Source organism: Capricornis sumatraensis, chromosome 20 (genome assembly GCF_032405125.1).
Source record: "Capricornis sumatraensis isolate serow.1 chromosome 20, serow.2, whole genome shotgun sequence".
Lineage (NCBI taxonomy): Eukaryota > Metazoa > Chordata > Mammalia > Artiodactyla > Bovidae > Capricornis > Capricornis sumatraensis.
Window position 1 is genome coordinate 58,713,842 of NC_091088.1, and position 27,525 is coordinate 58,741,366.

General features: G+C 51.0%; 2 protein-coding genes across 3 annotated transcripts in view; one reads left to right on the forward strand and one right to left on the reverse strand.

The window, feature by feature from the left end:
* SYMPK (symplekin scaffold protein) overlaps positions 1 to 19,778 on the reverse strand; it is a 33,002-nt gene extending 13,224 nt beyond the window's left edge. Inside the window, exons 1-14 of the mRNA XM_068992035.1 lie at positions 19,702 to 19,778; positions 15,609 to 15,732; positions 15,417 to 15,482; positions 14,116 to 14,169; positions 13,949 to 14,022; positions 12,111 to 12,237; positions 11,238 to 11,487; positions 9,736 to 9,906; positions 8,298 to 8,537; positions 6,435 to 6,589; positions 3,995 to 4,145; positions 2,621 to 2,825; positions 1,630 to 1,780; positions 450 to 685 (exon numbers count right to left, since the gene is read on the reverse strand). Of these exons, the coding sequence (XP_068848136.1) occupies positions 450 to 685; positions 1,630 to 1,780; positions 2,621 to 2,825; positions 3,995 to 4,145; positions 6,435 to 6,589; positions 8,298 to 8,537; positions 9,736 to 9,906; positions 11,238 to 11,487; positions 12,111 to 12,237; positions 13,949 to 14,022; positions 14,116 to 14,169; positions 15,417 to 15,482; positions 15,609 to 15,713 (1,985 nt within the window). The 5' untranslated portion in view covers positions 15,714 to 15,732; positions 19,702 to 19,778. The remainder of the gene's footprint in view (positions 1 to 449; positions 686 to 1,629; positions 1,781 to 2,620; positions 2,826 to 3,994; positions 4,146 to 6,434; positions 6,590 to 8,297; positions 8,538 to 9,735; positions 9,907 to 11,237; positions 11,488 to 12,110; positions 12,238 to 13,948; positions 14,023 to 14,115; positions 14,170 to 15,416; positions 15,483 to 15,608; positions 15,733 to 19,701) is intronic.
* Positions 19,779 to 20,647: 869 nt separating this feature from the next.
* On the forward strand, positions 20,648 to 27,271 carry FOXA3 (forkhead box A3). Of its 2 annotated transcripts, none has more exons than XM_068992465.1 (2): positions 20,648 to 20,824; positions 25,630 to 27,271. In XM_068992465.1, exons 1-2 carry the CDS (start codon positions 20,756 to 20,758, stop codon positions 26,614 to 26,616), a joined length of 1,056 nt encoding a protein of 351 aa, XP_068848566.1. In that variant the 5' UTR covers positions 20,648 to 20,755; the 3' UTR covers positions 26,617 to 27,271. The 2 variants fall into 2 exon arrangements, with proteins under 2 accessions (XP_068848566.1, XP_068848567.1); XM_068992466.1 differs by lacking the exon at positions 20,648 to 20,824 and adding an exon at positions 24,942 to 25,294.
* The last annotated feature ends 254 nt before the right edge of the window (positions 27,272 to 27,525 follow it).

The window sequence follows — 27,525 nt, forward strand, 5'->3', positions numbered from 1 at the left end:
TCTTGAGGACGATGGAAGGTTTTCAGTGGGGAAATAAGAGGCTTTACATTATCAAATGTCACCTGTGCTGCTGGAGAATGGATACGCTGGAGGTCAAGAGCAAGGAGGAAGCTACAGAACCAATTCAGGCAAGAGATGGGGATGGCGAGAAGTTGACCCCCAGAACAGGCCTCTGCAACAGGCACTTAGCACACATCATGGGAGAAAATGGAGGCCCAGAGGTGAGTGACGCCGCTCGGTCAGAGAGCAAGCCGCAGAGCTGGGGGACAAAGCGACACTGCAGAGACCTGTTCTGTGCGTGGGGAGGGCAGGGAGAGGCGGCAGCTCAGGACGGGCGCATGGAGGACAGACTCGGGTGCTGAGGAAGAGCTGCTCGGAACCCAGAAAGCAAAGGCAGGACATGGACGGGGGACCCCTGAGGGCGACAGGCTGCAGGGCCGCCCCCTCACCCGTCCTTCTGGTCCGGCTTCTCCTGCAGGCCGGAGAGCAGGCGGATGAGGCAGTCCTCATACTTGTCCAGGGCACCCTTGACGCCAGCTGCGAGGTAGGCGTTGTACTCCTGGTAGAGCCAGGCGAAGGCCAGGTCCAGGCGGGCCCGGACGTCCTCCAGGATGAAGGACAGGACCTCGGCCTTCAGGCCCGAGTCGAACTGCGTCACCAGGCTGGCCAGGATCTTTATGCGCACCTGAAACGGGAGTGAGGATCTGTGTCGGCGTGGGGTGGTGGTGGGGCAATGCCGGGCACCCCCAACCGTGCCCTGCGTCTGCTCCCGCCTAGCATCAGGGAGCCAGCGCAGACCCAGTGGTAATGAGGAAGGAAAGCTGAAGAACCTTATTTTCAGGAGGTCTCATTTATATGGAAGAAAAAAAACTGAAAAGGGAGAAAAAAACAACACAGAATAAAACTAGGAGTAATAGCTAAAATTTCTAGGAGCAATATCTAAATCATAGATATATAAAATTACAAATAGCTACACTGTATCTCAAGTGCATCTACAATATAAATATCTAAATTTTTAGGAGTATTATCTTGAGTACACAGAAAATGATCCTGAAGGACTCCCCAAGTGCGTTTACTGGTCACTTCTGTCGGGGGGATGGCTTGCAGATGGGGGCCAAAGGAGACTTATGGTCCCTCTATGGCCTGGAAATAATTTGAACAGAAAGCACACATTCATATATTATTTGGTTAACTAAAACTAAACTTCAAAAATTGGGGGAAAAGCCACTTGACTGAGGCTGCAATCCCAGCAACTGGTGGAATCGGGATTTAAAGCAGCTGTGGGTGTGTAAGTGTGTCTGCGGCGAAAGAACGAGAATGCTGTGAACCGCAGCAAGAGCAAGCACCCCAACAGCCCCGTGCAGGGGGCTCTTCCTTGCAGCCCCCCTGTGCTGGGGGACAGAGCACGTGTGTCCACACACGTCTTCTTTCACGTCGTCTGAGGAGCTGCTGCTGTCATATCTGCTTTATGGGAGGTCAGACTGAGGCTGGGAGAAGCGGCTGGTGAGCGCCAGTGCTGGAGTCTGGAGCCAGGGAGGGTTAACCCGGAGGCCCGTCTCTCCGCTGGGACATGCGGCAGGCTCTTGGAGAGAGGGACTGGGAGGAGGGGCTGGGAGGACGCGGGCATACCTGGGCGGCCCCGCTGCAGGCCACAGCCTTCTCGGCCCGCAGGATCCGCTTCACAGCGCCCAGCTTCATGGCCTCAACCTGTGCGTCCGTCAGGGGCTTCAGCACGTCACTTAGGCGGAAGATTTTCTTGCGCCCACCAGCGCCTGCCAGCCTACGTGCAAGAGTACGGACAGGGACGTGGTGACCCCGAACGTCCTTTCTGGAACCCGGGCCCCACCCCAGGACATACAGACAGAGACAACCCCACGCTGTCCCTCCAACTCCCCCATGACCCCAAGGCACTGCAGGGCAACGGGAAGGCAGAGGGTGCTGTTCTGGTTTGGTACATGGTATCTGAGGGGAGGCTGCTGTAAGAAGCAAGCAACGGATGACAACGTAAGTAAGACCTGAATGAAGTGAGGGAATCAGACCCACAAGTGTCTGGGGATGAGCTCTCTAGGCAGAGGAAACAGGGAGTGCAAAGGCCTCCAAGTGGGGACATGCTTGGCCGACCAACAGGTTCGTGTGACTGGAGGAGGGAGCAAGGTGAACAGAGAGGCTGGAGGGGCAGCAGGTCAGGCCCAGCTGGCGAGCCTAGGTTGGGGACAGGGTAGGGAGAGGCTGGACTCTGTGGTCTGCAAGGCAGGTGATGATGGGGACAGTGATGGGAACAGCCAGGAGCACTTCCTACATGCTAGAAACCACGCTAAGTGCTTTCTACCTCATGATCCCTGTCACCCAAGTGTCATCCGATTTAATCCTCTAACCAGCACTGTGAACTCATTTAATTCTCTCTCATCCTCAAAGACAGAGAGATACGATCAGCCCCATTTTAGATACAAGATGGTAGTTTTATATACAAGAAAACAGCAGATAAGGTTCAGTGGGTACGGCACTGACTCTGGAATCTGAGATCCTGGCCCAGACTGATCTCCGTTTATCTGCCTTCGCCTGTCACATACACACCAAATCCAGGCCCCAGTTTCCTGCACCGTGCCGTCAGGGGACTCACCGGGGCTGCGTGACGGGGATAATGGGCTCCGGCCTCCTCTTGGCCTGGGGCGCCTCCTCCTCCAGGGAGGACATGGAGCTCAGGGAGCCCACTACCGAGATGGCCTGGCCCTGGGCGGGCAGGCGCCGCTTGATCAGGACGCTCTCTGGCTTCACCACCTTCTCCTCCTTGGGCTCCTCCTTGCACTGCTTGGTCTGCTCCACGCCTGAGGGGAAGGCAGCAAACAGGCTCTGGGTGTGTCAGAACCACCTGCTCCCACCCAAGGGCCTCCTGTGGGCCAGGTTCCACTCTAAGCCTTGCACATCCGAAATTCATTTACATCTGTAAAGCGTGGGTTGGATCCCTGGTTGGGGAACGAGGATCCTGCAAGCTCTGTTGGCATGGCCAAAAAAGCAAAAAATTAGGAAAAAAAAAAAAATTCTGCAAAATGCTTTTCTGGAGCAGGAACATTTTTCATCCCCACTTTGCAATAAAACGACTGAGGTTCAAACAAGAAACTTCACTGTCTTTTGGTCAGAGTAACATCAGGTATCGCCACTTTAGAAAGCTGATGAGCAGTTTCAAACAGCACCGAACGTGCCCCAAATCAAGACCCAACAGTTCCACTCCTTCGTATAAACTCAGCACAAATGAGGGCACAGCAGCTTTACTCTTAACAGCCAACAACTGTATAAAGAGCCCACATGTCCGTCAACAGAGGAGTGTGGATAAACAAACGGGGGCCTCTTCGCATAAAGCAAGTCTAATGAGCAATAAAAAAGTAAATGCTTGGTTTACACAACAACATGGATGAACTTCAAAAACTTATGCTGAGTTTAAAGTAAGCCAGAGGCTATGATCCCACTGATAGGAAGTTCAAAATGAAAACAACTCACCTACGGAGACAGAAGTGGGGACAGGGGATGCATTGAGTCTCTACTGGAAAGGAGCAAGAAGGAACCTTCCAGAGTGCTGGTGGCAGCCCTCCTCCACCCAGGTAGTGCTTATACTGGCGTGTTCGCTGTGAAAATCCACTAAGTTGTGCACTTTGAGCTGTGAGTTTCACTGTACATCGTTTAAACCTCAGCAGCACTGTGAGAATGGGAAACCACCCGAGGCTTGCAGAGGTTAAGCAACTTGGCCAAAGACACACAGTTATTAAGTGGCTGAGCTAGTCTGAGTCCCCTCAGACCTCACACCCAGGTCTGCTGGGCCTCAAAGCCCAGGGCCTGCAAATATTGAGCACTCACTCTATCTATGGGGCCTGTGACTACCGACAATAAAATCTCACATGGTTCTCCATTTGTGCTTCAACCAAGAGGTGCTCTTCCAGTAAGGAGAGCCCAGCGGCCACAGTGCCAGCCCCGGCCTCAGTCAGCTCCATGCGGCACTCACCTGGCCCCAGTCCTGCAGCCGTCATCTGCGTGGCCATGAGCCGAGCCAGGTGCTTGATCTGGGCTTCGGTGCCTGCTGACTCCACTGGGGTGTAGATCGCTTGGAAGGAGGCGGGCATGGCCTCGGGCAGGTACACCATGCTGATGAGGACCTGCGAGATGCCAGGAACCTTCCTTACTTATTGACCCAATGGACACTGGTTCCACACCCAGACCAATGCTGGCAAAATGGCAGTGATGAGGACAGGCCTGGGCCTCATGGATCACAGATTCTTGTGCGAGTGAGAGAGAAAATGAGTACTGATGCAGTGTGGGTGGCATACGAGAGAAGGGAAGGGGGCCAGGTGTCACACCAGGAAGGCCAAGGACAGCTCTGGCTCCTCCGGGAGGTGGCATGTAGGCTGGGAACTAAGAGGTGGGCCGGAAGCAGACTGACAGAGAGTGAGGCCTTGCAGCGGTGGGGGCAGGTGGGTGGGGAAATTCCAGGTTGTGGGAACGGCATGAGAGAAGGCTAAGAGGCACCAGAGCTGGTACTCTGCCCAGAGATTGGAAGGAGGTTCAGCGACAGAGTATAATATGAGCTAGAAATTGATTTAAAACAAACAAAACACAAAATCAGTACCCTAATAGAACATATCCACGTCTGTCAGGAATCAGTAACAAAAGATAACTTCAACCCCCTACAGGCTTAGAAGTTTGAATGCATGCTCTTAAATAATAACTACAAGAGAAAGATAATGAAATAAAACATGGAAGATACAGGTACTTAAATGGAAAGTCAGACCCTCAAATGCTTACATTGGAAGAAAAGTAAAAGTGAAAGTCACTCAGTCGTGGCCGACTCTTTTGCTCCAGGCCAGAATACTGGAGTGGGTGGCCTTTCCCTTCTCCAGGGGATCTTCCCAACCCAGGAATCGAACTGGGGTCTCCCGCATTGCAGGCAGATTCTTTACCAACTGAGCTATCAGAGACTGGAGACTAATAAGCCAAGCATTTACCTTTGGGGAAAAACATTGAAAGAAAGTAACACGAAAGAAAGAAAGACAGCAGAAAGAAAGAAAAAAGAAATAAAGACAGCAGAAATAAAACAGAAAAGGTTACGAAAGACGATCAAAAAACTTAAGAGCCAGTTCTTTGAAATGGCTTAAAACAAGCAAATCTATGGCAAGAATATACAAAATAAAGGGGAAGGACACAGTATCAGGGACAAAAAAATGGCACGTTACTACAGAGACAGCACGTATTACGAGAGTAAAAGAATCCTATGAACAACTCCATGCCAATAATTTGAAAAAGACAATTTCCTGAAGTGTGACAGGGATAGATAAGGTACAACAAGTTGATGGAAGCCAAATCAGACAGGGCCTAAGGCAAGTTGAATTTAAGTTTTATCTGGAAGGAAGCAGAGAGCCCTGGCAGGGATCTGAGCAGAGGAGCTTCATGACTTGTACTTGACAAAGATGCCTCTGGCTGCCGCAGGGAGAGTAGAAGGCAGAGCCAGGAAGAAGTGGTCCTCTGTGGGAAGAGGGCAGGGCCTGGATAGGGCAGGCGTCAGTCACAGGGATGGGGAAGAGGGGAAGGGCTGGAGGGGAGGCGGAGGAAAAGAGCCGAACTTCCAAGTTTCTGGTGTGGGGACGAGAGGCATGTGTGCCGGGAACACAGGAGGGGCTATGGGCCTGTACTGGAGTGGGAGGAGAAATTTCACAAGCTGAGTTTTGACATGTAAGTCTGAGGTGCCTATAAAACACTCAAGGAGAGAAAGATGCAGGTGGCCAGACATCCAGGCCTGGAGCTCACCCAAGAGATGTGAGCTGGAGAGTAAACTCACTGCCCCAACTGCCCAGCAACTAACCCCCTTGGAGCCTCTAGGGAGAGAGAAGGGAAAGCTGATGGGGACTGCCATCAAGCATGGGAAGAGAGATTCTCCAGGAGCGTCCAACAAAAAGGTCTCGGTGCTGTTACAGCCTGAAGACTGGTGTGAGGACCACCACCCTCCCACGTTCCCGCCCCTCCCCCAGTCCAACTGCCTCATCAACTCAAACCAATGGTTCTGTTACTTCGGAGCAGGACATCTTTGAAAATCTAAAAATAACACTGGTCATCCCACCCCACCAATGCCAATCCCATACCACATAACAAACGAGTCATGGGGCTGATGCTCCAGTTAATAGACCTAATAGGCCCTCCCTGCAAAGGACAGGAGAGAGAGTGGGTGGGTCTAGACCGAGACTTAGAAAACCCGAAGGGGAACTATGATTGGGGGGTGGGCGGTGTGACAAGTGACCTCTTGAAGGAATAAAGATCATCTAAGAAGAGGTCCATCCAAGGTGAGGAAGGCCCAGTGGACCACACCCTCCCAACCCTGAAAACAGAAGGGTTTCAGGTCTGATGTTTTGTGCAAAAGGTGGGCCTTGTGGGAAAAGGCCCCTACGCGTCCTCACCAGATTGGCCACGTTGTCGGGTGTCAGCAGAGGCTGGAGGAATTCGGCTGTGATGTCCGTGTCTGACTGGCCTGAGATCTGGGCTGAGGCCTTCGAGGTTCCCGAGGGGCCTGGCTCCAAGTCCTTGTCCTCATCGTCTTCCCCCAGGTTGGGCTCTAGGATGGAGGAGACGACGAGATGCTGGCTCTCTGGAGGGAGCACTGGGCCCTTCTCTCCTCTCAGGTACCCCTGCCCCCAAGCAGCTTCAGCAAACAGCAGCAGTGTGCCCATGTGACCCTGGGGAACTACCCACCTCTCTCTAGGCCTCACTTCTCCTCATCTGAGAAATGTAAACACCAGCCTGGCTGACCACACTAAGCTCCAAGAAGACAAAAAGGCTAACTAATAAGCTCACAGAGCTTTATTGCCGAAAAACACCTATCTTTGAAATAGTGCTCAGCCTCACAGGGAATCAAGAAAAAGTAAAACATCCTAGTAAGACAACAGATTTGCCTAAATGATGAACAACAACAACAAAAAGTTAGTAGTGACAGTTGTTAGTGGGGGCGTGAACTGTGGAAGTATAAACTGGTATGGCCTTTGGGAAAGACAGTTTGATAGTAGGTCAAAATTTTAAACGTGTATACCTCTTCAACACAGCAGTTCCACTTATAGGATCTACCCTAAAAACTTACAGATATAGCTAAGGTAAAATGCACAGCGAATTCACAGCAACACTGACGGTACAGAGATACAGCATACAAAGTCTATCAAGAACAGGCTGGGTTGAATACAAGCACAGAGGTTCTAGCTCAGGGGAAAAAAACTAACTTAGTATGAACCTTAGAGAAAAAGCTTTGTGTGCAAAGTTGTTCCCTGAAGCTGTAGTTACAAAAGTGGGAAAGCTGGAATGTTCAATAGAATGATGATTTAAGTAGATTAAGGCAAAAATATGACATGTTACACAATCTCGTCAAGTCTGCAACACACGTAACAGAGCTGATACCCTGCATTAACCAAGGGCACCTCCAACTCAATTACAAAAGGCTGAGTAGCCCGATAGGACGGGTACTTCACATAAATGCGAACAGCTAATAAATGTAAAACTCCAAAACAGGCAAGAAAGCAAATTTAAACCAAGGATGCCATTTATACCCAGGGTTTACCCAGTGGGGTATCTGGCACTCACACACTGCTGGGGTGGCACACACTGCTGGGGTGGCACACACTGATGTGATGAAAACTGTGGGAAAGCTGCTATCAGACATTTACAGAATTCCCTGGAGATCCAGTGGTCAGGACTTCCTGCTTCCACTGCAGGGATCGTGGGTTCAATCCCTGGTCAGGGAGCTGAGATTCCACATGCCACAAGGAGTGGCCAAAATAAAGAAAAAATAAATCACGTGGATAAGTGGAGAAAAACAGATCTCTACCTCAATCTTCATACTCAGTAAGTTATTTTTCAAAAAAAAAAATTCCATCCTTTCTTTTTGCGGGGGGAGCCTCATGGGATCTGTGTATTGCAACACAGCACCCCCCCCCCCCGCAAGATTACTTCACAGGAAAGGAGAACTCTACACATCAAAGGCATTTCTGAAAGAAAACCTAAGTGTTAATACTTGTGGCTTTGTTACTTTGGGGGAGAGGGATGAAAGGGAGACTATTTTCATTTTACTCCTTTCTGTATAACTTAAGTAATTACTTTTGAGTATATTATATTCTTTAATAATTTTACTTAGACATCACTTACTATATGTCATATTTATACAATATAATCTGTCATGTAAATTAAGCTTACAGTTTCCTATAAATAATTAGACATTTTGGACGTGGTCAGTCCCTGCCACCACCTCCTGCCCAGCCTGACCCGGCTCCTCAGCTCACCCAGCTTCATCTTCTTGAGCGTGGAATCCGAGTCGTCTCGGGGCCGCTTGCGGGCATCCTTGCTGCTGGGCATGTTGCGGGCGATCTCCACCTGAGGCGTGCCCAGGTCCACCAGCAGGGTGGTGATCTGAGCCTGGAACTCCAAGGACGCTGGGTGCTTCAGCACATTCAACAGGTGCAACTTGAGGTTCTTACGCACGCTGCTCACCTGAGATTTGGCCAGCGTTGGGGGCAGATTGGCTGTGAGCAAAGTAGCGTGAGCGTCATGCTGCGGACAGAGCTCACGGTGCCCTGCCCACCTGCCTTCCTAAGCCCCGCCTTGGGCAGTGGTGGCGGGCATCTCCTGGCAGAGCTCCTTCACTCTCAGATCCACTATGGCTTTCCCCTGTACAAGCTGATATTCCCGAGAGGTCTCCCTCAGTCTTAGTCAGCCTTAAAACAGAAAACCCAGCCTCCCTTTTATAAAACATTAAGTCTCATCTCTCTCTACCTTTGGTCTGGAAATTCGAACACACTTTTCCTAGGGAAAGCAATAATCACCTGCAGAATGTTTCAACTGAGCTGCCACAACAGTTCATTGTTGGTCCCTGACACCAGAATGACCTTCAAACGTCTAACAATCACCTTGAGAGGTGAGTCTCTCCTTTTCCACAGCAAAAGAGGATGCCTGCAATTGTGCCTGCCCAGCATCCTTTCCCACTTCCTCAGCCAACAACACTCCCATTTTCCTTTGAGGGAACCACCCCGGCTCCATTCTCAGTCCAAGGGGGCAAGAGCCTCAGAGCCAGTAAGAACACTGCAATTCCTTGGCCATTGTGATTGGTTGGGAGATAGGCTCACAATGTCTTCTTGGCCAATCAGAAACAATGAGCCCTTGGACCTCTGTTGGAATGGCTGGGAAGGAGACATTCTCTTTCCCATGGGGTTGCCAAGAAGATGGAATGGAAGTCTGGAACAACTGGGGGCCATCTTTTCTACCCTAGGAAAGAGACACATTAGAGCCAGGAGAGGGAGAGGGACTCTTGATCTTCACACACTCACACCTCAGCCCCACACCTTTCAGTTTCACACATGCACAGAAGTAAAGACCAGGGTAACGAATCACCATGTAGCCATCAACATTTCGCTGATCTTGGCACATCTCTCCTCCTGCTTTTTTAGGGGAGACAGGGGAAGAGCTGAAGTATTTTGAAGTACTTAAGACACCAGGTCACTTCATCCACACATACCTCAATGTTAAAAGCAGCTCTGAACTACGTTTCTGTCACCTGCAATCACTGAAAGATATGTTCCTAATCTGGAGAATCCTTCCTTATGTCCATAACCTACTAGATTGATGATGATGAATGCTTTAGGGGCCTGATATTTAGCCCACATTTTCTCAGAAAAGAGGAGACTGGTCTGTGGACAGGGGAAGTAGGAGAGGGGACCAACCTACCGTGGAGGGTTTCATAGGCCTGAATCACCTCCGACATGAACATGGGCCTCTGGCGGGCAATATTGGCCAGGGAGCCCAGGGCTGTGGTCAGGTTGATGGAGGAGATAGCAGGGTGCACCATGAACTTGAGCAGCTGCTCCAAGGCTGCCTTGCCTTCTTCCCACAGCACATCTAACGAGGGAGAGAAGAGGACCAGTTAGTAGGGGGCTTTCTCCCTGGCCTCCACAGAGAGCAGTCTTTGGGACCAAAAGGAGATAGATCCTCATACATGGATGGCTGTGACTGGCTGAAAAAACTCAGGAGATTTAGTGCGTGATGAGTCTGACTATAATACTATTAATAAAAATCGAGAGATGACGCTCAAAGCGTGGGCTTGCAATACTGACAAAGTAGAAATAATTTAACATATCCAACTATAAGGAATCTGTCTGAACTGCACTGATGTAACACTCTGAATATGTATACATGTGGCAACACACAGATAAAGGACTCGAAATTCTCTGAACCACCATGTTCCTTGATCCAGTCACCAAAAGTTAACTCTAAACAACTGTGGCAAGTATCTTTCCTGACATTTATTATGCAAAAACCTACTGGATCCGACATTATACAAAACAGTGAATAAAATATAGAATGTAATATAGCCATTCTAATGGAATATTTTGTAACATCTGAACATGATACTGTTTGGAAAAGATGCAACTTAATTTTTGTTGAGTTCAAAACGTGGTCAAACAATCCAGAAGAACAGCTAATATCTGTGGAACGCTTACTATGCCAGCCATATAAACTCACCAAAAAGCTCGTACTAACACCCTAAAGGAGATGCCATAGTAACGACTCCGGATTTACCAATGAAGAAACAGGCTCAGAGAGAACAGGTCGGGTGCTCAAAGGCAGAGCAGGGATTCAAACACAAGCCATTCCACTTTCATGCCTCTCAGCTGGGAGTATTAAGAATGGCCCTGTTTTCTGTAAACAATAAACCCAACAAACACAGAAACTATGCACACACACATATAAATACCTGTCTTTGCATAGAAAAGGTCTGAAAGGAAACAATACTCTTAGCGGGATTCATCTCTGAGGAGCAGGATCGGGGAAGGAAGTAATTTCCCTTTCTACTCCTCCGTATTTATTGCTTGACACTAAAACGTGCCTGTGCTACTTTTATAGTTTGCAATCAGAAAAACTGTGTAACTAGCTGGTATTTACTACTGAGTGCTCACATTCTCATGGAACAGCACTACAAGCCTGGAAGGGTACTATTACCACTTTCATTTTAGAAAAGCAAGACAAAGTTCAGAAAGAAGTAGTTTGCCCCAGCTCACGTGAGTAGAGAGGTAACGCTGAGATCTGAACGTGGCATCAGGGCTCTTAAGCGCTGTATTAAACTGATTCCAGAAATGAAAAACTAAGAAGAGAGGGGGAAAGGGGGAAGGAGGAGGAGGAGGGAGCCGGTGCAGTGCCAGGCCAATGGGACCAGCTGACGGGGCACTCACTGTACTGGATGTAGGGGTGGTCACGAGGGATGCGGTCCAGGCTGATGTCGTGCTCCTGGCGTCGGGGCACCTCCGAGTCAGCCATGCGGGGCGAGAGGGTGACGATGAGGCCCTCCACGAACTTGATGGCATGGGTACGGATGCCGTCGTTGTCAGAGTCCAGCAGCAGGATGATGTCCCCAGCCATGGCCGACACCATATCCCAGCAGGCCTCCTGGAGCTCACTGATCACCCGTGACTTCACCATCCACTGTGTGTGGGCCAGGGAGGGGCGGACAGACAGGCAGATGGGGACAAGACACCAATCACCGACTCCACCACAACTCAGAGATCCATCGACGATGATAAATACATTCACTGGGGACATATTCACTGAGTTACAACTCCGTCCCTGGCCCTGGGCTAGGTGATGCGGGGGACAGGACCCAGTGGTGACCAGGCCAGGCCTGGTCCTGCCCTCATAAGGTTCAGAGATAGTGACAAGGCTGAGTGTTGGAGGCTCAGATCTTAAAGAGGCCAAAGGAACAACAATGCCGACCTCTCAAGGTGGTGGCAAGAGAGTAAATGGATTTCTTCCTCTCAATAATGTTAATGTACATCACACCACAGTGTGGACCCAGCTGGCCCATTTGGTCACAAGACCTGGTTCTCAGGGACCGTTTGCGGAATGCATAAATGGATGGATGGATGCAGGGAAAGATGGGTTAATGGCAACTCCTGGGCCTTTAGAACTAGAGCCCCTCGTTGTCTGTCCCTAAAGATCGACAGCACATCTTGACCTTGGAAGATGGGATGTGACGCTGGTTGTGGGCTCTAAGAGGCGAATGAGGCCTGTCAGGCTGGGGCAACCCCAGGCGGGCAGGGAGCCCCTACCTGCAGGGCCACCTTGTAGAGCTGGGTCATGGTGAGGATGGCCTTCTTCACCACATTCACATTCTCATCCCTCAAGAGCATGTTGAGGTTCGCGATCAGTTTCAGCAGCAGCTCAATGTCTCGCTTGCTGGGGATGGAAGAAGAAAGGCAAGGTCAAGGTGGCCTTTGTGCAGGTGATGGGAGCCTGCGGCCTGCAAGGAAAGGGAAATCAGGGCCAGTGTGTCAAAAGACTGGGATGCAGATAGGTACCCGTCGTGTCTGCCAGCATCTGGCACCTTCAGACATAGGTGAGCTTGACCGTGGTCTAGGTTGGTCCTGCAACGCCCACTCTCTCGTACTATTAGGGCCCACAGTCCACCTAAGGAGCAGCAGTGCCAGACCACTGGTGTGAATCTGAACAAGCACCTTTGTCTCATTTTGAATAGTTCCTACCTGGAGGCCTGTTGTGAAAACTGCAACAATACATGTAAAGCTCTTAGAAGGGTATAAGAAAGCATTCAACAAATATTAGTCATTAATATTTTAAAGCACTCTGTCTTATGTAATCATGAGTTCTGTTTACTAATTTGTTTACCTAAGATGGAGGGCTCTGAAAGTAGGGGATTCTTTCCCATCTGAGTACTAGTAGATTCTCATTTTTTGTTGAAGGAAAGAATGAAAAGGCCTTCAATAAATATTTGTTCAGTGAATGAATAAATTCAAGGCTACACCCAGAGCTCAGAATGTGAATTTTTACATCATGTTACAATCTTAAGTTAAATATTAAGCTAATCAGTCGAAAAATATGAAACTCAACTATCAGCTACATGAAGGCAGAAACAATATCTGTTTTTATCCAGTTCTATTTCTATAGCCTGACACGAATGCCTGGCACATAGCAGTCATGTGATACATATCTGGAACAAAAAGTGTTTTGGCAAACTCAGAAAACATACCACAGATTGTCCCAGTAACCTATGAAAATTCTGAAATACTATGTTACTTACCTGAAATTAATATATTATAAATCAACTATACCTCAAAAAAATATCACTCTTTTTTGCTTGTTTGGAAAAACAGTTAAATTTTTAAAAATCAAAAGTGCTATATATGCTAACATGTTAAAAAAAGACAAAATAAGCGTTTATCAGTGAGGAGAGGGAATGGGGGAGGGGCAAGATGGGGTAGGGGGATTAAGAGGTACAAGCTACTACATACAAAATAGATAAACTTCAAGGATATACTGTACAGCTCAGAGAATATAGTCAATATTTTATAATAGCTGAGTGGAATATAATCTATAAAAAATTTGAATCACCATGTTGTATATCTGAAACTAATATATTATTATAAATCAAGTATACCTCAATTGGACAAAAAAAACTCTCCCAGTAAAAGATGGGAGATTGAGAATCTGGGCAATGGTGTTATGGACACGGGTTAAAATCCCAGCACTGCCACATACTGGCTGTGTGACCTTAAGAAACTCACTTCACCTCTCTGATTCATAGTTTTCTCTTCAGTTAAATGGGACAAACAAAGAATCCCATGTGTGAGGATTGAATAAAAAAGTGTTTGGTACAGCAAGGGAAATGGTTGAAAAATGGTCGGATGTTGTTTACAGTCTGGAGGCAGGGTCGGCAGTCCTTACTGATGATGTAGATGTGAAGTGTCGAAGAAGCAGAGGAAGAGTGGACGAGTCTGAGACTTGGACCTTATTAAGTATCTGCTGGGGAATCAGGGAGGGAGAATGCGTGTGGGAAGCGGAGGGCAAGACTCTCAGGGCAGGAGCAGGCCAGGAGCCCGAGAGGCCGACTCCAGCAGGGGCGCTCCCACGCGTGCCCTGCAGCGCCGCGTACCAAGCCTCCTCGATGAAGCCGATGACAAACTTGCGCACTTCGATGGACTTGTCTGCCTGGAAAGCGATGATCTCCTGCCAGGGTCAGGAGGAAGGTGGGTCAGAGTTGCACAGTATCCCCTCCCTTATCCCTACACCCATACCCCTTCTCTCCTGTTGGCCACTTACATCCAGGAAGTTGTCCAGTAGTGTGGGATCTTTGTTGATGATCAGTTCCTGCACCTGGAGGCAGATCGGGAAAGAGGGGGACACAAATATAAAACCAGGGTCCGGTCAGTACAGACAGGCACACAGAGGAGAAACCCGCATGGGGGCAGCAGATACGTTCAGCTCAGGTTCAGCTCAACTCCCAGCATGGCCTAGGCAAGCGGCTTCCCTTGAGCCTCAGTCTACCCTTCTGAAAAATGGGAACCAGAAACAATAGCTTACAGGGCTACTGTGAGGCTTCAAGAAGAAGATGCTACAAGGCGGCGCAGGTCCTAGTGGACCAGTGAGCATGTGAGAGGTGCCATGGGACTCCTACCTTCCTGAGGCTCATCCAGCAATTCTCTCCACGCCCCTTCTGTTTCTACTCCCCATTAAACTGCTGCAATTCAGCAGGCATTTTATCACAGGGAGAGCCCATTTCTTGAGGCCTTTGTGTAATACCTGCCAGGCTCTTTGGAATAAGCCCCTCCCAAAAACACTCTCACAGAAGCTCGTGCCTACGAGCCAAGGCACTGTTGGTGAACAGCCCTGACAACCACCCCATAAGGGAGGCCCCGTCAGAACCCCACTCACTGCTGAGGTGGCGGTTGGCTACCCAAGGCCACGTGCAGAACAGGTAGAACTGGGGTCCCCTGAACTCCACCTGCCTCCTGTTCTGAACCACACTCAGCACCCCCTAATTCCTCATCCTCTTTTGCTTCTGTACAAGCTACTCTGCCCTCTGCTCAAGACACTCTCCCTCTTTCCCTTGGCCTGGTTCTCTCCTTCTCCTCCAGGTCTCAGCTCAGACATCCCTCTTCCAGGAAGCCCTCCCTGACTGCCCGCCACTAGGCTGGGTCAGAAGCCCCTCTAGGTTCCACCCTGCCCCGGGCGCCTCCATCTCAGCCCTGCCTACTCTGAGTCCCCACTGTTGGGTCACCTGCAGGTCCTCCCCACTGGACAGGACTCTGGTGGAGAAGAAACTTGAGGATCAAAAGCATAGCATTTGGAGTCTGAATCCAGCAGTCAGGTCCTAGCAGAGTGACCTTGGGCTAATTTAAGCTCTGAGACTCTACTTCTTTCTCTGTAAAACAGAGAAGAAATTACCCTGCCTCAGAGAGCTTTTGTGAGAATTAAACGATGGTGTGGCCGAGCAGCGCTGAGTGCCATATCCCGAGCACTTAGACGTGGATGCTAGCGTCAGTACCCGTGCCCTCTTTGCCGAGGCTCCCATCCCGGCCCCTCTCGTCCTGCTTAGCCCAGCGTCACCCTCTTCCCCTCACCTGTTTGAGCACTGTGATCTTTGAGTCGTTGGTGATCAGTGCCGCCTGGTTCAGGAGATCTACCACCTGGAAAGAGGGTGGAAGGCAGAGTCAGCCCAGCTCCTACGGCACTCCTGAGATCTTCCAGCTAGGGGTGGTGCCCCCAGAGAGGGCCCGGGCCTCCCCATTCCACACCTCTCTCTCGGTACTCACTCTCTCTGATGTGGTCATGCCATCGATGCCTGGCCCCTCCTCTTGAGTGAAGAACTGTGATGCCACGCTCCGGCGTGTGACGCTGTCCCCACTGCTGGCTGCCATGGCTGCGGCCCGGTACCTGCTGGAGAGGAGGATGGAGCAAGCTCTGGGCCGTTATTCCACTGTCTGTGAAGGACCCAACCCTCCTTCCCAGCCTGTTGGGTCCTTTTAAGCCCCTCCTCCTTCCAGAGTCTGGATATGACTGTATGTATTCTTGGGGCTATAATCTGGGGGAGACTGATGTCTCCCGGCTCAGAGGCTGTACCCCGTGGAGAACCAAGCCTCACCTCCAGTACTTTACAGAGAGCAGGCTGACCACAAACAACTGCTGGAGGACTGAAGAGATGCACACCGAGTAGCCACCTCTCTCTGGTCTCAGTGCCCCTCGTCTCTCCAGCTGGGTCCTCCACACAGTAGGTAAGTACTCAATACATCAGAGAAGGCCTAATCAAACAAATTATACTTCTGCCATTTTCTGGAATGTTATGACATTGTGTTTCAAAAGAAGTGGGGGATATTTCTGGACATCTCTCCCAAAGTCACACTGGTAAAAATCAAGAAATAAGAAGGATATCAATTACAACACTATTCCCAGTAGCAAAAGACCGCTGCCAACCCGAGTCTTCTCAAATAGGGAGACGGGCTGAAAAACTGTGATACATCCACAAAATAAAATACTACGCAGCTGTAAAAAGGAATGAGGCAAATCTCTCTGTGTGCTGATGAACAGTGGGCTCCAGCACATACTAAATTAAAAACAAAGTGAAGGCAATCTTCACTCTATGTTCTCTTTTCACAAAAGAAAGGCAAAATATATGTATTTGTTAAAAAAAAAAAAAAAAAAGAGTGGAAGGAAAAACCAAAAAGTAGAAAAGGGAGGAAATAGGGAAAAAAAGGATGGGTCTCAAAGAACTATCATCATGAAAAGATGACAGTGATAGTCTGCTGCCTCCCAGAGGAATGTATACGATTCAACTGATTTTTGTCAAGTTTGTGATGTATGTACACAGAATGACCTGAGGCAAGAAACAGCTGGGTCTCAGCTGTCTCTTCTGTGAATCAGGGATGGCAACAGTGGTGATCTCCCAGAACTATTCTGAGCATTAGATGAGTTAACACACAGAGTAAACATAAGTATAGCTATTTTCACGTGCAGGGAAAGAGATCTGAAGGCTATTGCAGAAAACTGTTAATAATTTGAGGAAGTGAAAAAGATGCATCTTTTGAAAGAACCATAATATACCGTACACAGCAGTTTATACTCAACAGGTATCTGCTGAATGAATGACTGTCCAACAGCCTCCTTCCTGGTCTCCCTGCTGCCTGTCACCCCCACATCTTGCTTAGAGTCAAAGCCAAGTTAAGTCCTCACCACGGCCGGGCAGACCTTACATGAGCTGGCTCTTGTTTCTGCTCTTTCTCTTGGCTCTTTCTGCTCCAGTCACTCTGGCCTCCTCGTCATCGCACCAACATACCCCTTCCTCTAAGCCTTTGTGCTTCTCTTCCTTCTACCTGGATTACCCCTCCCTCCAGATACTGCCACAGCTCCCTTCCTCCTTATCTCCTTCAGGTCTCAACTCAAATATCCCAGCAGCGAGGTCTTCTCTGACCATCTGATTTCAAATTTCCATTTACTCTCCCTCACCGTCTGTGTCGCTTTGTTTTTCTCCATGGTATGGATCATTATAAACACACTACATATTTATAAGCTCCATGAGGGAAGAGGTGTGTGTGTTCACTTTATCCCCAGCATGGAACAGTGCTTGGCACCAAGTGAAGAAGAAGTGAAGTCACTCAGTCGTGTCCGACTCTTTGCAACCCCATGAACTGTAGCCTACCAGGTTCCGCCATCCATGGGATTTTCCAGGCAAGAATACTGGAGTGGGTTGCCATTTCCTTCTTCAGAGATCTTCCCAACCCAGGGATTGAACCCAGGTCTCCAGCATTGTAGGCAGACCGTCTGAGCCACTAGGGAAGTCATCTAGTAAGTATTCAATAACAATCTACTGAGTGTGACTTCCCTGGTGGTCAGCGGTTAAGACTCTGAACTTCCAATGCAGGGGACACAGGTTTGATCCCTGGTAGGAAACTAAGATCGTACATGCCACACAGTGTGACCAAAAGATAAAAAAAAAAAAAAATCTGCTGAGTAAATGTCAAAGGGCTTCAACAATCACTGGGCTTAGTATCCCTCAGTATCCCTTAGTTTGCCCTTTGGCTCTGGGAATGCTTGAAAAATAACAGCTAATATTTATTGAACATTTAATATGCGCTGGGCACAGTTCTCACCCAGTAATTTATTTAAACTTCACAACACCCTATAGCCCATCAAGCTCCTCTGTCCAGGGGATTTCCCAGGCAAGAATACTAGAGCGGGTTGCCATTTCCTCATCCAGGGGATCTTCCCAACCCAGGGATTAAACCTCAGTTTCCTGCACTACAGGCAGATTCTTTGCCACTGAGCCCCCAGGGAAGCCCCAATTCTCATATTACAGATGTGGATATGTGAAATCCAAGGAAGTAAAATCACTTGATCAAAGGCTCATAACTTGTAAGATGCAGACCCAGCAGCCTGGCTGCAGAACCTAGCCTTCTCAGTAGTGCACTGGACTGCGTCTCTAAAAAGAACTGCTTCCCCTGCCCCCCAGCTCTGTTCATGCAAATTAAAGGTCATGGCCACCCAACAATTCAGTATACTGCTGTTTCCCAGCAGAACACAATGAACGCTTTCATGATGAATTTTCTTCTCTTTTCATGATGAGAATACACTGAGTCACCCAAACTTTTTACCTGGTGTCCTTCCTCTTCCACTGTTGTTGTTGTTTCTTTTTTTAAATGTATATCCGTATTTCATTTGGGCTTCCCTGTGGCTCAGCCGGTAAAGAGTCCACCTGCAACGCGGCAGACCTGGGTTCGATCCCTGGGTTAGGAAGATCCCCTGGAGAAGGGAAAGGCTACCCACTCCAGTATTCTGGTCTGGAGAATTCCATGGACTGTCGCAGAGTCGGACACAACAGAGCGACTTTCATTTTCAAATATTTCCTCTACTTTTGTCAAAAAGGAAGCATATGATAAACACTGTTTTCCATTCTGCTTTTCCCTTAATATATGCTGCAGTACATTCTTTGTCTCTGGTTCCTTTTTTACCCCCTTCCCTCATTCCTTTTTACAGTTTCATATTTTATTTTCTGACGGCTATCCGTTTTTTCCCTGCCAATCTCCCTACTAAAGAACATCTGGGGGTGGCCTGTAGTCTTTTGCTATCAACAATAATCATCGTTTCCCCTTCCGTCTCGCTGTGCTCCTTATAGAGTCCTGCCGCCCCACTTCCACCTGGAGTACGACGACTTCCCTTACATACAGAGTGGCCCCCCGAGAATCGTTCATTCATTCAACGAACCTTAACTGGGAGTTTTCAGCGCGATTCCGCAGTGCTGGGAACACAGCGGAGACCGACAGACACCCAGTCCCTACCCACCGTGGGGCTCATGGTCACAGACAGGACTAACAAGCCACACAAATAAAGGTTCAATAACAAGTGAGACCCCCCAGTGACATGAAGGAAAGGAACAGCGACCTATGAGATCGTCCAACAAGCGGATTTCGGGATGGAGGGCGGGAAAGGAGGGCTTCGCAGAGGAAGTGACGTTGGTGCCAAGATCAGAAAGATGAATGGGAGTCAGCCAGGCGGAATGAGTAAAAGGATGTTGCAGACAGAGGGGACGGCATGTGCAAAAAGCCTGAGGCGGGAAAGCGTATGGCGAGTTTGAGGAAATCGAAAGGCCAGTGCAGCTGGGCGAAAAGAGGGACCAGCAAATTGGTGCAGCTGAGGCCGGGCGGTGCGGATGCGCCTTGGCGGCCACGCTGGAACTTTGCCCTGAGGGTACTGGGGAGCCACGGATGGGTCCAAAAGCTGGGCAGAAACTGGGGTCCCGAGCGTCACTGCTCCCTTCTCCTCTCAGTGTCCTCACTGCCCCCGACAGCGCCCCTAGCCTTTCAGAGTCCTTCCTCCCTTCGTCCCTGGCGCCCACGCTGCTCGCCCCCCGCTCACCGCGGCTCCGGCTTCCGTCCCCCTCGCGCCCCCTCAGCAGCGCCTCTTCACAGACGCCGCCGCCATCTTCCGCTCCCCGCCGTGACACTACGCAATCACAGCACTCGGCGGATCGCTGGGAAATGGAGTCCACTCTGTACCAGCGCCTCCGCCCCTACCGCGCGAGCGGCCTTCCGCCCTCCCCCTCTGCGAAGCCCGGGCAGACCTTCATTTCCGGCTTTCGGGCGCCATGCCTCTTGGGAAATGTAGTCCTGTGACAGGAGGCGGGACGGAAAGGGGGCTGGAGGCTTCTGGGAAATGGAGTTCACGGAGACTCTGGTTCCCTGGACGGCTGATGTTAGATTGAACAGAGTCGGGTAGGCGAAGCTCCTAGGTCTTGCAGGTTGTCTGCAGTCTCAGCGGGATCTGAGCAGAGGCCCCGATCCCCTCCACCTTGTGTCCTGGCCATTTACACAATCTGGAGCACTTCCAGTTATCAGACGCTTCAGTCTTCCAGTCCGTCCAAAGGGAAATGTGGTTTCGAGGGTCTCCTACCGGTCTTTATAGTAATAGTAACACAGCGGAGACCACTCTGGAGACCACTCGGCTCTGAGCCCCCTTTCCACTCCAACAAGTCTTGCTGGCTGTTCGCCTGCTCCAGTTGAGATGATGAAAACCCTAAGTAGAAACAACCTAGAGTTCTGCCCTCGAGGCTTTTAGCATGAGCAATTGTTTCCCAGTTAAAGCTCCCGCACTCTTCAGCCGTCCCCAGCTCTCTCGTCCCCGGGCTGCGGATCCCGGCGCCTGAGGTCTGTCTCCTCGCAATCCCGCAGGGGGCGCCCCAATCCGGGCGCACCGCCCTCGGGGAGGCGGGAGGGGAGCCCAGGGCGGGCGAGGGCGGGGGTGTCCCGGCTATAAAGCGTGGCCGCCTCCCGCGGCGCCCAGGACGACTGGGACCCTGGGCGGTCGGACGGACGGGCGCGGGTCGGAACTCGGGCAGTGCCGGCCAAGAGATCCGAAACTCTCGGTTCTCCCCGGGCCGGAGCGGGGGCGGGTGGGGGCGCAGGCCCGGGGGATGCTGGGCTCGGTGAAGATGGAGGCCCACGACCTGGCCGAGTGGAGCTACTACCCGGAGGCGGGCGAGGTGTGTCCTCGGGGATGGCGGAGCGGGAATTGGCGGGGGAGGGGGGGCGGGCAGGAATCAGGGTGCGGGGTTAAATGGGGGTAAGGACCTGGGTGTGGACTCCAACGGTGGCCCCAAATAGAACCTGAGAGCGGGGGAACTGGACACACGGAGACCAGGTGTAAAGAGTCAGAGACGGGGGACAATGCATGGGAGCGCGGTTTAGGCAGGCTTGTCGCCGTGAGGGCTTAAATGGGAGTAAGGAAGATTCTGCCAAGGGTCAAGTCATAGCTCATACGTGAGGGCTGAGTGTCAGGGACCCAAAGTAAAAGGAATTAAAATGAATAAACCAAAGATAGGAATCAGAGCTCCGGGATACGGACAGAGCTGAGGGATTAGGCAACCGGGTTCAACATTAGGGAGAAATATAGTGAATAAGAGATGGGAGGGGGAGGTCACCATTAAGAGAAGTCTGAGTTGAGAGTTCAGGGTTAGAATTTAGTGTAGAATTTAGTTAGAATTTAGACCCCCATAAAGATGGGGGTCTGGGGTAGATGTAAGAATTGGGGTTCTGGGATAAGGATTGGGGTTGAGTTCTATTTTAAAGTTAGAAATAGGGGTAGGTGCTCAAGGATAAGAGATAAAGGTGGTCAGAGATGAAGCTTGGTTTGCAGAGTGTGAAATAACAGGTAATTTAAGAGCTGGGGCTCAGATAGATAAGGCGCCAGATGCAGTCACAGTCGGGATCCTGAGAGCAGGGGGTAGGGGCAACAGCATTGGCAGCAGAGGGGGTCAGTCTCCACCTAGCAGGTCCCTACTCTTGACCCTCACCCCTCCCAGCTGAACTTCAGGGGTCTAAGTGTTATTAGAGAAACCCTCAGCAGGGATTCTCCTTGCTGGAGTCTGGAGGGTTTCAGATTTCGCCCACCCCCGACCCACCCCACCTTCCACTGATCTCCACAAATTGCTAATGTCCTCACCAGTCCCATCTCGGACAGGACGAGACTTCCCTGGAATAGGGGGCAGAGAATAATAATTCGCTTGCCCTAGCTGATGGAAAGTCCTTCCCCAGGTCTAACTTGCATTCCTCTTGCTGCAAGGACTCCGTCTTAGCCTGCTTGCTCTCTAGTCAACATTATGAAGTGGAGGCGGGACAGGGTCCTAGCCAGAAGTTTATGGGGGTCTGGATACTTGGGTTTCTAACCTGGATGGGGACTGTGGGCTTGAGGTGGGATGTGGGACTGCAGGGGTTGAGTTCTCCAAAGACACTAAGATCTGGGGTTTACATGGGCCCCAGCGTGCCTGAGTTCTGGGTCTGGGGTTTGAAGCTGTAGGGTGGGACTCCTGGATACCCAGGCCTGCAAGGCTTGGCAAGGTGCCCAGGAGGGGCCAGTCCTGGGGCTGTGGAGGTGTGAGGTGCACGTGGGGTGGGGCAGGGAAGGGATTGAGAGCGTTGAGAGGTGGAGGCGATGTCGGTTCTAGGGTGGGGAAGGCAGAGACCAGGTTGGTGGTGGAGGCTTCCAGGCAGTAGCAGAATCTCAGCTGAACGCCTTGCATAGTTCAGATCCTGGGGGTGTGCTCTAAGGATACCAACTACAAATCAGTGTTTTGGAGGTGTATCTTAAAAAGTAAATTGCAGGGCTCTAGGCTTAAGGAATCATTATTTGGGGCAAAGCCTGAAGCTTAGGGGACAAGGAGTGTGGAAGTTGTCTCTGAAATTGAGGGACAGTCTAGAGATGGTCATCATTTGGGGGCATATTTTGGAAGAGATGACATGTAGGGGGCTGGAAATGGATGTACTGTGTGAGGGTCTCCTCAACCTTCCCATCAACAAAATCACCTCCTCCACCTGGGTCAGAACAATGAGAGGAGAAACTTCTGCACTCACTCAGCAATTGAGCACTGGGGGGAACCCCACACTGCTTCTTGCCCACCACACCCTTCTGCTGGGGTCATGGCACCCCCCTCCACCAGGCTAGCTCTTTGTCTGGAGAGAAATTGGAAAGTTAGTCCTCAGGCATCCCCCCAGTTCTCACAAGTCAGCTGGTCCAACTGCTCCCCCCACCCCATTTTCTAGATGGAGTACCTAAAGCCTCTCAGAGTGTAGGGGCCACCTGAGGTCCTAGGCTGGGACCAGGATTAGAAACTAGCTTCTGGCTTCACACCGCCTCCCTCTGCTCCCTGTCACACCCTCCTCCAGAGACAATAAGGAAATGAAAGGGGAGAAATTCCAGCCTCCTGGGGTGGGGGTGCAGGTCCCCTCAGGGCTTCCCCCCCAGTCTCAGCCCCGCCCTCACAGGGGAGATCCGGTTCAGACCCGGACACTGGGGGTTCATCCCAGCCCCGGGGCGTGTGAAAGCTGACGGTGGATTAGGGCAGCTGGAGGCTTGAGGTCAGACCTCAAGAAGGACTTCCGTGTGGGTGGGGAGCCAGAAAAGAAGGGCTCTGGGGTCCCAGTCTGTCTTCCTCTGCAATACAAGAGTCTGACTGAGCTGGAGAAGTGTCAGGGGTCATAGGGGGATTCAGGAACTCTCTCTGTGGATCCCCCTGAGTTCCGACACCTCCCCTCTCTCCAAAGGACCCTCTTCCCTTACTTTTGGGGAGGGACCAGAGCCAGCCAACCACAGGGGAGACCAGTGCATGGGGGAGGGGAATAGCTGTGGCTCCAATTTCAATGTGAGACTTCTAGAGAGATGGTGGTGCCCAGGGAAGGGGCAGAGAGATGCAAAGATGTACTGAAGGAGAAAGAAAGAGGGGTGGGTGGGAAAGGAGGAAGGTAATCAGAGAAAGTTCCAAGGACTGGAGAAAGAGGTGTGAGAGAGATGGGCGGGGGCAGAGGAAGAGAGAGGTGGGGGCTGTGTCTTTTTATGTGAAAAGAAAGGCAGAGGAGGGAGAGAAAGAGATGGAGGAGAGAGATGGAGATAAAGGGAGACAGCGTGGGGGCGGGGGTGGGGGGGGGGAGAGAGACAGAGGAGAGAGGGAGAGAGGGAAGGAGTGTAGAGGTACCGAGACGGGGAAGGAGATGAACAGACACATAGAATGCCAACAGGGAGAGTCAAAGAGACCTAAGTAGAAAGAGCTACCTGGATAGACGCACGAAAAGACAGGGGAGAGTTTCTCTACTGGAATGCAGACCTGGGGTTGGTTACCACCTGTCTCTGGCTCCCTGAGTGATCCTGGCAGCTCCTTTTTCCCTCTGGGCCTTGGTCTGTGCAGACTCTTAAGTGACAGAGGGGTGAGATGGGACACACTGACTCAGTGGTGGTTCCCATCAGAGCTAGAGCAGCACCCCCAGTGCCATGAGACCCACCCTACCCCCCGGGACAGGAAGCAGGACAGACAGACAGATGGAATATTGCCAGAGAATGGATGGAAGACTGGATGAAAGGGATAAATGCTCACAGAATGAGAAGTCCCCATCCACCAAGCTTTGTACTTTCCTTACTTACCTTGTTCACTTCCTGCTAGACTGACAGCTCCCTGAGAGCAGGCATTTCTGAGTCTTAGTCACTGCTTTTATAGCTAGATCTAGAACACCCATGTGGAGCCACACTGCCTGGATTCAGAATCCCAGTTCTTCTCCTTCCTTGCTGTGTGACTCCTGGACAACCTCTCTGGGGCCTCAGCTTGCTCAGCTGAAAAATGGGTGTCATGATAGCACCTCCCCCATAGTGTGGTCACAAGGATGAGAGCAGAACTTTCCTGGGAAGTGCCTGGAGTAGTGCCTGGCACACAGTAGGTGGTCAGTTGAATATTTGAGAGACAAGATAGTTACTTACAAAGACATAGCAATGTCTATTATTTCACTGAGAGAAGATGCATGTTTTCCCCCCATTTGAACCTTTCTGAAAATGGAATGGATTTTACAGTCAGTGGTGTCTGGGGATTATAATTGACAATGTTTTCTTCCATTCTTATTGACACTTAAAATACTGCTGAAGCTTAGATTTGATGACATTTAATAAACAGATGACATATATTAGGTGGAAATATGTGATTTCTGATTTTCAGGTGCTTTGACTTATAAAGCTATGATTTTATAACCTAAAAGATGGATAGAAAGTACACACGTAGATTCCATTATTAGATAAATCAGCAGTTCTCAATTTTTTTTTTTTGGTCTCAGGACCTCTTCACACTCTTAAAATTATTGAGGACCCCAAACAGTTTTTATTGATCAGGGTTATATTGGTTGTTACCACATTCAAAGTGAAAACTGAGACATTTTAAAAATAGGCATTCATTCATTTAAAAATAGCAACAATGTGTTAGTATAAGCAGTGTGTATTTTTATTAAAATAACTGTATTTCAGGACATTGAAGGGGAGGAGTGGCACAGTGGCATTTTTGCCCGTCTCTTTAGTGTCTGGTTCAGTAGAAGCCAGCTGGATTTTCCTAGCTGTTTCTACGTTTGGTCTGTTGCAATATTCCATGTCATGTGGACTCTGGAAAACTCCACTGTACGCTCGTGAGAGTAACCAAGTGAAAAAGGTTAGTCATATCTTAGCATTATACGAAAATGGTTTGACCTCGCTGATCCCCAAAAAAGAGTCTCAGACAACTCCCCAGGGTGTCCTGGACCATACTTTGAGAACCACTTAAAGCATGTGCACTCCAGGACATGAGATGTGGGAGGTGGGGTCAGGGAGAGGGGTGCGTGAAGAGGGGGCAGAGAGAGAGACTTGAAGAGACAGCCATTTTCAGAGGCAGGTAATGATGGAAGAGCAAGACGCACAGACAGAGGGTCCCAAAACGGGCCCAGCGACGCTTTGCTTACCAACAGAGTAGAGGCTCACCACTTGCCATCTCTCCTTCTCTCCCTACAGGTCTATTCTCCGGTGACCCCAGTACCCACCATGGCCCCCCTCAACTCCTACATGACCCTGAACCCGCTGAGCTCTCCCTACCCCCCAGGGGGGCTCCCTGCCTCCCCACTGCCCACTGGACCCCTGGCGCCCCCAGCCCCCACAGCGCCCCTGGGGCCCACCTTCCCAGGCCTGGGCGCCAGCACGGGTGGAGGCAGCAGCTCAGGGTACGCGGGCCCGGGCCCGGGGCTGGTCCACGGGAAGGAGATGCCGAAGGGGTACCGGCGGCCCCTGGCCCACGCCAAGCCGCCCTACTCCTACATCTCGCTCATCACCATGGCGATCCAGCAGGCGCCGGGCAAGATGCTCACCCTGAGCGAGATCTACCAGTGGATCATGGACCTCTTCCCCTACTATCGCGAGAACCAGCAGCGCTGGCAGAACTCCATCCGCCACTCGCTCTCTTTCAACGACTGCTTCGTCAAGGTGGCGCGCTCCCCGGACAAGCCGGGCAAGGGTTCCTACTGGGCCCTGCACCCCAGCTCAGGTAACATGTTTGAGAACGGCTGCTACCTACGCCGCCAGAAGCGCTTCAAGCTGGAGGAGAAGGTGAAGAAAGGGGCTGGCGGGAGCTCGGCCTCCAGGAACAGTGCGGGGTCGGCCTCCACGGCCGCCGCCCCTGCCGCCACTGTGGCCTCCACGCCGCAGCCGCAGCCCCCGCCCCCGGAGCCGGAGGCCCAAGGTGGGGACGAAGTGGGGGCTCTGGACTGTGGCTCGCCCGCTGCTCCCTCCACACCCTATTTCACAGGCCTGGAGCTCCCAGGGGAGCTAAAGCTGGATGCGCCTTACAACTTCAATCACCCTTTCTCCATCAACAACCTGATGTCGGAACAGTCGCCAGCACCCCCCAAGCTGGATGTGGGATTTGGGGGCTACGGGGCAGAGGGTGGGGAGTCTGGGGTCTACTACCAGGGCCTCTATTCCCGCTCTCTGCTTAACGCATCCTAGCAGGGGTGGGGTGGGAGCGTGGTGGGTGGGATCCGGCTGTAGCTCATACCATCGGGCTCGGGGCCTGACCTTTTCCCCGGGGACGCCTTGCTCGTCCAGGCTGTCAACATCTTGGCCCGCCTACTGCTCACCATGGTGACTGCCATCACTGGGCATCGTGTTGATCCACTGAGTACTATGATAGCTGCCACTGACATCGTGGTGGGCCCACTGAGTACTGTGAAGACGGCCATACTGATCGATGTGATGAGGTTGACCTGTTGGGTCTTCAGATGGCCACCCTCTGGGATGACTTCTTGGTTGGCTCCTCGGGTGCTGTGATGCCCAGCCTCTCGGCTGAGCCTCTGGATGTGATGGTGGCACCGTTTTGGTTACATCTTCTTTGGCCCATTGGGTGCTGTGATGGCCACCATATTGACCGTCTGCCATCACCCGGGTACCGCTGTGCAACACAGTGGCCACCGCAGCCCCGGTGCTGGCTGTGTCATCCCTGTCTCTGGTGTGAGCTGAGTGAGGGGTAGAGATGAGGATACTCCTTGTTTTTTGTTTTTTTCCTGGAGCCCATTCTCCCTCTGATCCAGGAGAAACCAGAAAGGACTGGTTAGGGTGTGGGGGATTTCTACTAAAGTCTGGTTCTTGCCGAGGAAGGGGGTTACTGGCTGTGTTTGACCATTAAAGGCACCATTTCTGCCTCTTATTGAATGTATCTTTTCCTTAGCCAGTGGGCCCTTCGAAGCTGAAACAACTGAATTGCTGTGTCCTGTCCCCTCTCCTTCCTGCCCCCAAGAGCCGGTTGCCTCTGGGGGAAGGGCTGGGGGAGGCATCGACCTGACCTTTGGCTCTTTGCTGTCCCTGACCCCAAGGACAGTTTGCTCACAGATAGCAGCCCCCGCAGCCATGGGGCCGGGG

Bases quoted from the DNA above. Each gene is read 5' to 3' on its own strand.
- FOXA3 (XM_068992465.1), top strand. From the start codon at position 20,756: ATGCTGGGCTCGGTGAAGATGGAGGCCCACGACCTGGCCGAGTGGAGC. The intron at 20,825-25,629 runs GTGTGTCCTCGG...CTCTCCCTACAG, and splicing joins ACTACCCGGAGGCGGGCGAG to GTCTATTCTCCGGTGACCCC.